The sequence below is a fragment of the Pseudonaja textilis genome, chromosome 3 (assembly GCF_049901715.1).
Source record: "Pseudonaja textilis isolate UNSWEBS1 chromosome 3, rPseTex1.2, whole genome shotgun sequence".
In the NCBI taxonomy this organism is placed as follows: domain Eukaryota; kingdom Metazoa; phylum Chordata; class Lepidosauria; order Squamata; family Elapidae; genus Pseudonaja; species Pseudonaja textilis.
In genome coordinates, this window is record NC_141992.1 from 117433540 (window position 1) to 117446999 (window position 13460).

Here is a 13460-nt window from a genome sequence, read left to right on the forward strand (position 1 = left end):
AGATTTGATATGTACTTTTCTATTTTTCTTTTTATGAAGTTAAAAAGATAAATTAATTTAAAAATAATACTAAACAGTATAAGAATTACATTACATATGCAAAACTAATTATCTTCAATGGAGAACCTGTAAAAATTACATGGCAATAATGACAATAGTGCCTAATTAATGAAAATTAGTGATTCTTTTTACATTATATAAAATTTGATTATTTTAACTATAGGAGATTAGCAGGAAATTACATCAAACTAGTCATCAATGTTTTATTTACTTTGACATCAATAACCAAAGAGGGTTGTCACTTATGGAAAATATCATGTAAGTATGACATTTGAAATATATTTAAACCAGATTTTTTTTTATTCTATTAGTATTCTTTTAGTACTTTCAAGCAAAATAAGAACACACATTTACATCGTGTTCTGTTCTTACCAGCTCTGCCAAGAGAGTTAAACTCTATTCAAGTTAGCAGGGGAACTGTCCATCACAAAGCACAGCTGACAGATACTGCTTCAGCAGTTGGTAGGCTCCAACTGGGCAACTTTATAGAATACATTATTATTGCAGCTTTCCCTGACTTGCATTAAGACCATGGGCTAGAACATTTTAACTCTTCCTGAACAAGGATGCTGGATGTGCTGCCAGATGCTATTATTTCAGCTTAAAAAAACAACACAAAAACCTGTTACTCTGTTTCTGAAAGAGATTCTGGTGGCTTTAGAGATTCCCTTCAAACTGAGCAGAAATCACCCAGGCACAATATAACACTGATAGATGAGAATCCTTACTGCATATCAGAATGAACTCAAGCAAACAGCTTGAGTGCCTTTCTCTACAATGGAAATTCTGGAACTGACTGGAAAAGAAAATACACTTGCAGAGGAGTAAGCTGGCTTTAAGGAAGGCTGATTCACTGTTGACCAATGCTTAGTACTCTGTCACTGAAAGGTACTCTTTTCCACAACCCAAACTTCCTCTATGCTGTTTTCATAGACTTCAAAGCAGCACTGATTTGACAGACTGAATTAAATTTGGGGAAAGCTGGAGGCCTCCTCAACTGAGCAAAGTTTACTTCATTTAAAATATCTGCTATATGAAAGGACCTTATTGAACATAAAATGTAACCCCTAAAGCCATCTCACCAGTGCCACTGAAACTGACAAAGAAGTCAAGCAAAGTTGCATATTGGCCCCTCTCTAACTTAATTTCTACATCAACTCCATGGTGGGCCATCTCCACAAGAGACTTTTATTGCTATCCACTTGCTGGAAGACAAATCTTTGCTCTAATCTACATAGATGATGCAGCAAAACTTCCAAGAGCACTTACAAGAAAAGTGAGAGCACTAGCAAAAGACTGCAAGAAAGACCAGCTAGAATTCAATTATCAGAAAACCAAAATCATGAGATTTGTCCAAAGATCCAAGACTCATTCTTGGAACATAGGTGGCCCACAAAATCCAGCAGGTCTTTGGTTTCAAATACCTGAGATAATCTTTCATTTTGTCAGCAGTAGGAAACTCCACGAATTTCCCTTCAATTCCTTAAGACAAGACATGACCACTACATACCCACAATTCTCAAATTATTTGAGGCCAAGCTAATAGCACAATGACTCTATAATCCCCACCTGGCCCCTTCTCCGGTTTTGCACCATTAGGATTTGAATCAGTTCTTCAAATCCATCTAATTGCGTCTCTATTGCCACTCTGACTAAAAATGGGTTTCACGAAACTGGAGGCTAGAATGTGGATGACCATATTTAACTTAACTCAGACTATTCGCCGCTCCCCCATTCTTGCCCCATTAAATATGAATGATGATTTTTCTGTCCAGATGGAAACAGGCAATAACAACTAAAATATCATCCTTGGGATTCTCTCCAGGATTTCAACTCAGCATGGAATATGACTGGCCAAAGCAATTATTGAAGAGTGTATAACAGATACAGGGTACCAAATGGATCTAGCCATATTCTTGGTGAATTACCAGTGAATCCAACAGTACTTTGTCTCCTCTATAGAATTCCTAACCAAACTCAAAGGAACAGCTAAACAATGAGGGGTCTTAATTCTGGCACAGTGTCATACCATACCTTTAGCTGTCCTTGAAAGCTGATGCAGGAAGATTCCTTACAGAGACAAAGTCCCTGCGGCTCTGGGCACACAAAAACAACAATGATTCTCTAGTGCCTGTGCTACATGTATTTGTACTAGCCTCATGTCACCAGTATGCATAAATATCCTGCTGATTTCAGATACCAACCCTACAATGTTGTCATACAATGTTGCAGCAATACTCAAAAATCCTTGGAAAACCTATCCTACAAATTAAATTTAATGAGTACCTAGAAGATATACTCTTCCACATAACCAACTTTTTTATGCTCCACACACTCATCCGATGTTTCTACCACTACTCTTAGATTCTTTTAGTTCTTGCTTTTTATATATGTTTAATTTGTTAATTTATGTATATCTTGTATTTTCCAGTTTATCATCATTGTTTTAGATTTTTATTTTTGATGTATCTTTTGTTTTTACAACTGCACAAATCTTCTTTACGTTGGTCTATGATCGTAATAGAAATTGGGTTTTATTTGATTGCATTTTTTCTCATAAACATTCCAGTTTAAATCTGGCACTTTCCCCCCACTTTTTCCAGTGGTAACCATTCTCTTGTTTCTCAAGCTTGATGTGAAACAGCTCAGGCAGATGGATATTGACAAAATCAGAATTCCTGCTTTTAGAAGCTGCAATGGTATTTTTCATAGTATGCACTGCTCATTTGTTACTAAACCCTTCCCACTGTGTCTAGAAGGATTAGGAATCATTCCTCTCATCTTTCTCCAGATTGGGAATGACCGTGAGGTGTTCTGCCCCTACTCCAAATCCATATTCATAATGAGTGGCCTTCTCATACACTTGTGATTAGTGCAGGAAGAATGGGTGAAGCTTCCACTCCTCTCCTCAGCATCCACACCAAAGCCTCTCCTTTGGTTGAAACCAACAAGAGACCCACAATTTGGATCTCTCCCTCTCTCATTTCCATTATATAGTCTATTCCAGTCTGGAAAGAAAAAGGCAATAAAGCTGTTTTGTCCATGTACCTCCATTTTCAACTATCAACACACTAAACCTCTTAGCTCCCTAAGGCTGAATAATTGTCTACATTGTGCAACTACAGTAGTCAGGCACTGATAATACTGAATGCATCCCACCTCAAACTCTTTTTCTACCAAGACAGGAGGAATTGGGAAAACTAAGTCGTGTTAGGAATATAGAGAGAATTTTCAATCCAGGAGAAAAAGGGGAAATGAGGCATGTGTGAATAAACAGACCTTTTGCCATACCAAAGGGAGGTCACAACAAGTAATGCAGTGCGAATCATATAAAAGTACTAATAATTAAAAAATAGTATCTAAACTCATGAAAATAGACAGAGCAATTATACTAGGAAAACTGGACTTTACTCAAACCTGATTGAAGTGGTCCTTTATTTTTTTCCAGGCTTGTAGTTATTATGGTTTGTCAATTGAATGTAAAAATTTAGTTGCACTATGCAAAACATTACTTAAGAAAGAAGAGTGACTAGACTGTGTGGGAGGAATAACCTCAGCCCCTCATTTGGTGGCTGGATGATAGATGTCTCAATAATATGATTTACCACATAAGTTTTAATTTTCTTATATCACTTTCAAACCTATTATGGTCCAGATTATAAAACTAATTTTTGGAACCATCAAAGCAGGCATCTCAGAGAAAAATAATTCCATTTTCAACAGTGATTTTTTAAAAAATCTCCCATTATATTAAGAATGAAAACAGACCACATACAATTATTGTCATTCATTGCTTTAATGATTAAGGAAAAAATCCCAATGTTATTGTTAAAACCGAAAGTAGTCTCAATCATCTACAGTGAGTTAGTAGAAAAATGCAACAGATATTTAAATTACCTCTTTGAATAAACCTTAGGTTTATAATACACTCAGTATTCAGTTCTCCTTAGCAGCTATTTCATAGATACTTTCTTTCTACTTCAATTGCTAGATTTACAGTAGTGCCCAAAATTGTAGAAGCCTTTTGGGAAAAGTATATTTTTATGCCATCACTACCAAATAGGGAGGGGTCTTGGTTTCATCACTTCAAATAACACTGTCCCATTGTTCCTCTGTCCAGGTAACATGGGTTTTAGCCCAGTTTAGTCTTTTCAACCTTTGCTTGAGAGATAAAAGTGGCTTTTTTCATGGAATTTTAGATTTTAGGGCAAATTCCTACAGTCTGCGCCAAACAGTCCTTGCACTCAATTTCACATTGTATTGCGCCATTTCATCTTGTATATACCCAGATGATTTTCTCCTGTCACATAGGCAGTCTCTTAATTCTTCTATCTCACTTGCTATTGTGCACCTTTTCCTGCCTTTACCAGTATGGTTTTGTAGTGACTGATTCTCCTTACACCTCTTCAAAACTTAGAAATGCCACCTTTGGTTAAGTTTCCACCAATTTTTCTTCTAATTTCATTATAACTGTAACCTTGTTCACTTAATAATATTTTACATCACCTTCTGGGTCAACTCTTTGCACCATTACTTTAAGTTTATTACGTTTTACAAACTCACTAAATGAAAGAATACAAAAAATCCCGATCAACTTGATAGCGATCACATAACACACTGTGTTATGTCCTCCTCTCAGCTTCAATACATGACATCAATAACTGAATCCTACTGTGATCTTGGCTCATTGCCAAAACATGATGACACCTGATTGGTTCTCTAAACACACATGCTCATTGGCTACAATCAGATGAAGAAAAGCTACCCGATAGCAACCTAAGCAAGTTGTGCTTCTGGTTTTCTGGTTATTTGGCTATAACTTTTTCATGAAATACAGATAATTGAACAAACGTTGTTGCATTACATTCTTGATTAAATTATCTTTCCATTGATATATAATTTTATGGTACTACTCCACAAAAAGTGGTGTTGTTAGCCATCAAACTCAAAAATACACTTTTCCCAAAAGGTTTTCACAATTTTGGCTACTACTATAGAGGTGCTGGAAAACAGCTGCCCTGATTGCCAAGTCCAGAAGAAACCTGTTGTTATGTTCATACATTAAGAATTCCTTGCCCTGCCCTTGTTAAGAATTCCTTGCCCTGCCCTTGTTTTGGAGAAAGAGAATTAACCATGACTATTTGTCTTGTCAAATTCTTGGATTACACAGTTGATCCAGTAGCCTGGGCACGCTTAAGTCAGTGGTCTGCCATTTTCAATATCCTCTGACTATGTTCCCTGAGTTCCCTATGAATGTGAAGATGGGGGATTCTGAATGTGAGACAGGTGATTCAGGAAAAAGGAAGTAAGGATTTCTGTTTTCTTTCGTAGCTTTTTCTGGAGGCCCCTAGTAGAAGAAATGAATTTCATGCAATTGGGTCTAGGGATGCAAAGCCAACATCCCAAAAGCTATAGGACAATTAAAACCAGTCCCAGGGGGAAATTAGCAGGAAATATTCAGATGACTGTCATGAAGGATCCTTTATTTCTTTGCAGTGTGCTGACAAGAAATGAGTCTGATAGTCCAGTTTCAACTAACACATTTTATTAAAAAGCAAAAGCTTTTGTAAGCTGTAAACTTCATCAATAAAAGGCAAAAGATTTTCATGATCTGAAGAGAAACAGGAGATGCATAGAGTGGTTAAATTGATGAAGAATTTAAAGCTTATTAAAATTTATGTTTTTTAATAAAATACATTAGTTGTAAGGACTCCTTCCGATTTGTCTGCAGTAAACTAACACTGCTATCCAAAGTTATGTCTCTGCTTCCATTCTGTAATAATACTTCTTAAATATATACATATGTTATATATGTTATGTATCTAGTATATAATATAAATGCATATAAAACATTTTAAAACAAGGAAATAATGAACCAACAATAAAGGAATAGGCAGAAACGCCAAAACCTTTCTGAGAACAAAGAAAGATGGGCTTCAATCACCAAATGTTTGAGCAGAGAGCCATCTTCAAGGCTCTTTGAAAGTGTGGGGGTTTAGGGAGAAACCTGATTCCAGAGGGCAGAAGCTGCTACTTTATCTCTGTTTGCTTAGACTCTACAGATTATTGATTGCTGGCTCTGGTACATAGATGTCAGCCTAATGTAACAAACACTTCTCACAAATCCTTACTTAATTACCTTAATCCTTTTTTTTTTCTTACTTCAATATGGGGTTCTGACCTTAGCAGCATACATTTAAATTGCATCTAAAAAGGAGAAAACTGGAGAACAATTGATGACAAAATCATTACTTGCATTGGTATAACTCTTTCACCTGGGGATATAGCCATGTAGACAACCCAGGACTTAGTCAGAGAGAGAGTGAGTGTCGAGGCCCAAGCAGTGGGGTGAGCATCAATGAGACACATTTTTTTCTCCTGCCTGCTACAAGCCATGAAAACACAAATTTACAACATGTGTTTTTAATTTATGACTAAAAACTGTTGTAAATTTTTTTTCAATGTAATACATTTGATACAGAGTTTAGTTTGATAAATTTTAGTTTGATAAATTTCACTTTTATACTTAAGGGCTCTATTATCTTCCCTGCCATTAATCCCTTTCCAAATATACAGAAGAGGAGAAAGAGTCCAATAATAACCTTGCATTTAGGAACTGGAATAGGATTGGGAAAGCTCAGCAAATGGAGTTTATCTTTCTGACTGAAAAGCCAACTCCAAATCACCAGCTCTCAAAAGTGACAACTCAGAGCATCAAATTAAGTTTAGCTCATTCACAATATAACATCATACTAGGCAACTACTTTAAAAGAGACAGTAAGAGTCTCCCAGCTTTATTTTATAAATGATAACATTTTATAATCAGCATACTGGAAAAGTTTTGCCTGCATTTATTTCTGAATACTTCAAGCAGTAATGAACCAAATTATTACTTAATTGAATACCACACTGGAATATAACAAGAAAAAAATCAGGATTTTTTACACATAACATAGGGGCAGTTTCAATCATTAATGAAACAGAGTTGCAGTTTATTAATCCTATAGAACAGAGCTCCCTAACCTTTCCGGCTTTGCTCACCAGCGGGGAGGAGAGGGGATGGTTCTGCATGAGCGGCTGGCAAGTATGTATGCAGCTCCATTTGATTGAATGTAGTGCACGCACGCATGCTACTTATGCAAATGAAATGCATGTGCATATCCTTGCCCACTACTTGCACAAGTGGGGATGTGCATGCACGCGCTCACCTGCCATTTCCATGGCTCAGTTGCAAATAGCTCACGAGTTACTAGTGGGCCATGGCTCAGAGGTTGGGGACCCCTGCTATAGAATATCTGTTATTTTCTGTAACCAATATATATAAATGGATAACAGAAATATAGAAAAGTTTAGCTAATATAGTAGATTTCTTTTCCTTCATTATTATCACAGTCCACTTAAACTGAAAAGTCTGCTTGGATAATGTTTAATAGTCTTTTCATATAGCATATCATTAATTATATATTATATAGCAGTGCAAAAACATCTCAGTTTGAAATTATGTATTACATATGTCTTTCTCTCTTTTTCACATCAAATGATTTCCTGAGGCAGAAATAAACTTTAGTAGATTCTAAATCATCATATTGGGTCCAAGTAAGTTTAATTTTGTTAAAAGATTAAAATCAGCTATTAATCTTTATTTACTGACACAAATCAGACATGTGAACTAAGCCATCAACTTCTCAATAGAAGAATCCATAATACTGAAGTTAAATAGATATTTCTGTTTGAACTGCTAAGTCATCAATATAGGACACTCATAATACATTCATTCTTTATTGTCAGCAATACCAAATTTGCAGAAAATTGAGGGGGATGCTATGAAAAGCAGTATCAGTTATCCCATTTCAAGTTAAGTTTTTGGAATAATAAAGATTGTATTACATGATACATTTTTGCCTGAAACCAGACATTAAATTATTTCAGGCATAACAAATAAATTGCTCCATAACAGTTTATCATTACTAAAGATAATTGCTGGTTTAAGTATAAAGACAACACTAATGAGATTAAGTTATTATTCTTTTAATTTCTCCCATAACAATCTCTATGCACATTAGGGAACAAAAGCATAATAAAATCCAAAAGAAAATAGAGAAAGGAACATCCAGCATCAACTATAACATTCTCTTAGAAAAGTTGGATTTAAAATCCTTGGCTTTGCATTAGAAATATAACTGGAGGCCTTTATTTTAGCTCCATCCCTCTCCAACTTCATTAAGAATGGTTTAAGATTTTGACTTACAAATATGTATATACAGAAGGAGAGATTTATTTAGATATCTGGCCTCTGGTCCCAAGCCATTCCATCTTAAAAGGCTGTTCCAACTATCAGGAATAATCCTGGATATGTACTGGGACCCAATGATATCCCTGACTGAAGAATGTCTTAATTGCTACATCTGCCTAAACTAAAAATAAAATAAAATGAAATATTAGTTTAAAAAAATCCAAACTCATGAATTTCTTACTGCTCATAACAAGTTTATTGACTTTCCACAGGATATTGTAATTTGCTTCCTCTCTCCTAGTATTGTGCTTTTTACTTTTGAGAAACATATTTAGGATATTAAGACTCTAATATCCTGGTTACTCTAACATTAGGAATCAAGAACAACAAAGATCCTATTTCACTGCAGGCTGATAAGAAACTCTAAAAATATGGATGTCAAATATTGTACAATGGGGTAGTTGGAATATTAATTCTCAGTATGATACTGAGGGTACAATTCGGGGGACATGCCTAAAGTTTTTGTGAAAAAACATGAGATTGAAAAGGATGGAAGAACTATAAACTGTACTTAAACTATCAATCTTCAAGAACAAATTTCCAAGATATCCAAGCCTGCCTAAAATAGAAATGGCATTAATTGCATCTACCTACTGAACTGCCATACGTAGGAACCATGAAGACCAACACGAGAAAAATTAAAGCACAGAGATATAATCCAACAGAGAAGATTGGAATTTAGTAGAATCAACTCAATCTTCTAGTTTTACAAATGTTCTTCTTTGAACTGAGAGCAAATTTCAACATTATAAAGAAAACAAAATAAAAATGAATAACAGGACAATAATGTTTAACTTGAATCCTCTTTATGTTAATATAAAAACAATTTTGGTTACTGGTATGAGTGTCAGATTCTTTCACATATTAATTGCCATTACTGATTTGGTTACTGTTTTTTACATACAGAGGTGTAAAATTTTATGGGGTTTTTAGTGTTATTTTGCATGACTGAAGTGAACATTTCCCAATTAGGAAGAACTGTATATCAACATGTTTGATATATGATAATGCATTTCTACATTACAAATGAATCAATGGTTCTGTAAGTTTGACTGTAATACATTGCTACTTTACATGGAGTGAGAGAAAAAAATTAATATATGGATGCACATGCATATATGTATATATATATAAATATATGAAGTGGGGAAAATTTATTGCTCAATGCCTCATTAATTTGCCCATTCTTCAAATTATTAAACAATCTCATTGTAAATGATCTACTAATCACATGACAAAGTCACGTTCTATGCACCTTCAGCAAATTAATAATCAAGGAAGGAATGCTAGACAACAAAGATAGAGATAAATAGATCACTGTTGGAATTATTGATGCAATTTCAAAAATTTCCACATATGAATTCATTCACTTTATTTGTAACAGCTATTTAAAGCAACGTACCTACCCAAGCAAGAAGCAAAACAACCTGTATTTCCACCTACCTGTGCTAGTGCGATATGTGCCTGTATGTGCTGGTTGAAGAGGGTCTCCCTGACTCTGGCTGAGACTCCTCATAGGGGGCTTCTGATACACTCTGTCCTCATAAATAGGATCTATGTGATGCTCTGGAGATTGTAGTGCCCTGAGTTCTGAGCCCAGGTGGCTATGTTGACTTGTGTATGAAACCCGGGATCCAGCTGCAAAATAAAGTGATATCAGAAACTTTATGAGAAAAAAAAAACCCAAGAGCATCTACAAAGAGAGATTAATATTAATAATTATTAAAAACTTTTGGTAAGTAAAAGCAAAGAATTTTAAAAAACCCAAACCAATTAAAATAATAAACAAATTGGTATTTTCCATATAAGAAGAAAACATAACACAAAAGGGCAGTAATAGTTCAGGTTTATTAGCTTACAGTTATGCAGACCTAAACTTTCAAAGAAACAAAGCAGTTCAGGAGTGGCTACACATCAGAGTTTTTCCTCTATTTTTCATCAACTGAATGTACACTGAAGAACTTTTTTTAAAAAGATACTTGGGAGAAAGGTTAGCTTTTAGCATCATTCATGTGGTACGATAATCAAGTCTAAGGATTTATTTTTTTGTTAAAAAAAGTGATCAAAAACTGGAAGTGCCACTCAATGTAAAAGAAAACTGGAAATTGATAAAATAGAGTTAATCGTGATCAGCAAGGACATAGCCCATTTCATTCTGTTTGTTGCACAAATATGGCTTTTTTACATTTGCAATTAGGTTTATTTCCCCCCCTCTCCAAAACAGAATAGATTTCTACCAATGAAACCTTCTAGAAGACGAAGGAATAAACAGGCAAATGAATATCAAAATTAATGTCGATACTTTAAGTTAAACTCTGAAATCAAGCTACCTCCAATATGTTTTTCCTCTAAGACATCTCCAATTCTATTTGCATAAAGAATAAAAGAAAGGGACAAAGGCAATTCTCATTTCTTCCTCTTTCATTACATACAATTCCATTTAACATGGTTCCCCAGCCCTCTATAGAAGCTTCTCATTTAGCACAGATAGGTGCAAGAACAAGAACAAAAGCAAAACAAACATTATGTTTTCTATCCTCCAGGGAAAGTGCGTTGTGAATGAAATTCCACTTATAGAAAGTCTGGATCCAAGTCATTAAACAGTGATGAAATGAAGCTACTACAGGGACATGGGGCTAGCTAAACAAGTTTAAGAATATCTTCCACAGTAGATAAAGAATGGGGAAAAGAGATTTCTGCTGGGGAATGCTTTGGTATAAATGAAATCAGTGGACTTTGACTCAACTAATTATATGATCATCTGTTAGCATAATCTAGGAGAAACAATCTTTCATTTATGGATTCTTCCATAAAAGAATCACTTTAGGGAAAGAAATTCCACTCCACTCATGATAGAGGGTTAAGGCTATCTTTCGATGTAAGGCTTAAGTCTTCTGCAGCAAACAGAACTCCTGGCTATAATCTCTCATCAAGAAAGTTTTCTCAATTTGTTTTGAGTTGCATTTTTGGAGAGAGGTTCTATATCCTATAGTTATAATAAACTTACACAAAGGATATAAATATATATCTTGATATACAATACAGGGGCAAAAGCCCTTCTTTAACAGCCTACAGATAAGAATAGGGCATACTGCAATTTCTTAAGGGAAAGAAAAATGCTATGTTTATGCACTTTTGTTGGCTAATTGAAAGAAACAATACTTAGCCATTAAAAGGAAATAGTCATTCTGGTCAATACCTCTATCAAGATCTCAAAGAGGGGGGCTGTGGTCTTACTGATTCTAGTAGATCTTTCAGTAGCATTCAACCCCATTGTCTTCTGCATCACCTGCAGAGGTTCGGACTTGGGGATATTGTTTTAGGGTGGTTACACTCTTAACTTAATAACCTCGATGCTGAATTCCTTAGAACGACTTCCTCGAGATTCAGTGTTTTCCCTCAAATTATTTAACATTCAAATGAAAGTACTGGGAAGATCATTTGCCACTTCAGGATGAGTTTTCATCAATATGTTCACAACATCCAGTCATTCATCCCAACCCCGAGCGGAACCAAAGATACCACTGAAGTTCTGAATAAAACAAGTACCTAAAACCCACTGGGATTTGAATGGTGGTAAAACAAGCTCAGATTAAATCTACTTTGAATGGAATCACAATTCTCCTGAAAGAGTTGGTTTGTGACTTGTGAATCTTAAACAGCACATGGAAACCATATTCAGGGTAGTCTTTGCTCAGCTTGGCTAACGTAGCAGTTACCACCCTATCCGGATCAAGATAGTAACTCATGTCCTGATCATTGCCCAACTGGACTACTACTACATTGTGTTTTATGTGAATCTGCCTTTGGAGATGACCTACTATTTGATCTAGAAATGGCAATTGATACAAAACTTTTGATTGGTCAACTGCATCAGGTGAGAAAATGCTTCCAAGTTTCAAGAATGTCTGTTGGAAGAGTGTCTGTTCCCTTTTTACTGTTGCTCTTTTCTGTTTTCATTCTTACATTAACCAACAGGAACTGGTGATTCATATACACAAAACAAAAAAGGCAATAGTCTTCTCTCTTTCTGCCTATACAGCTTTGCATGCTTCCAAAGCAGTCCCCAGCAAGCAAATGAAACTTCTGTAAATTTATTAAAATAAAAATTAAAGCCAGGTACCCCTCATTATTTTAATGCCCACGATTAGATACTTATTTAAGTTTATTTAACTTTGGATCAGAATCCAACAATGTAACCCATGTACCTCACTAGGGGCTATAGAACATGCTATGAGGCTCAGTAATGGATACAGTTGAAAGCAGCTGCCTGGCAGAAAGACACTTCAATAAGGTGATTTCAAATTGTATTCTGCAATTTTTATGCATAGATTTTTAAGCATAAATTCCTTGAAATTTATATTGGACTATCTCCTTAAATGTCATGGAGGGCAGTGGATTTATTTTTACAAATAGATTAACAGCTTAATTGTGCTGTCCAGCCAGTGTATGAAAATTGGATGCATAGATAGCAATTGTGAGCTGTCCCCTTAAGGGAATGCATCATGGTAAATGTAGTCAAGGTATCTTGGGAAATTTAGTCCATATCACATGACGACATCTGTAATCCTGATTGGTCACTAAATTGACCCTCGAGGGGTTGGGGGAGTTTTCCTCATTCTTGGCTGAACTACAGAAAAGGAATTTCAGCAGGACTCTGTAAGATTTTCTGAGTCTTAAAGCAGCCCATAGCAACATCTGGTGCTCAAGGAGAAATTTCCCAGAGTTTCCAACATGTGTTTGCAAATTCTTATATGACTTTTTTACACAGTTTCACAAAAATTATATAAAGTTTCTCAAATTTAATCTGAGTGTTTATCCAATGATAATCCCTGTTGCAACTATTGTGGACAATTTAATCAATTTAATTCAAGGTTCCAAGATTAACTGCAACCTAACATGGGTGTAGCAACAGCATCTTCCAGACCCTCTGCTGCCACCTTGTGGAGCAAGCTACACTAACAGGCATATTTCTGCGTTTAGACTCCAAGTCTCCAGATTTCACTACTCAACCTCTACTGCCACCTTGTGGAGCAAGCAACACTAACAGGCATATTTCTGCGTTTAGCCTCCAAGTCTTCAGACTTCACTACACAAACTTTACTGC

General features: G+C 35.5%; 1 protein-coding gene across 17 annotated transcripts in view; it reads right to left on the reverse strand.

The window, feature by feature from the left end:
- The window catches only part of CTNND2 (catenin delta 2), a 471659-nt gene that overhangs the window by 186423 nt on the left and 271776 nt on the right, over positions 1-13460 (reverse strand). For all 17 annotated transcript variants that reach the window (XR_015743082.1, XM_026701042.2, XM_087930702.1 and 14 more), the window contains one exon: positions 9797-9991. Coding sequence is in view for 16 of the 17 variants with exons in the window: in XM_026701042.2 (XP_026556827.2) it covers positions 9797-9991 (195 nt within the window). In the remaining variant the exon portion in view is untranslated. The remainder of the gene's footprint in view (positions 1-9796; positions 9992-13460) is intronic.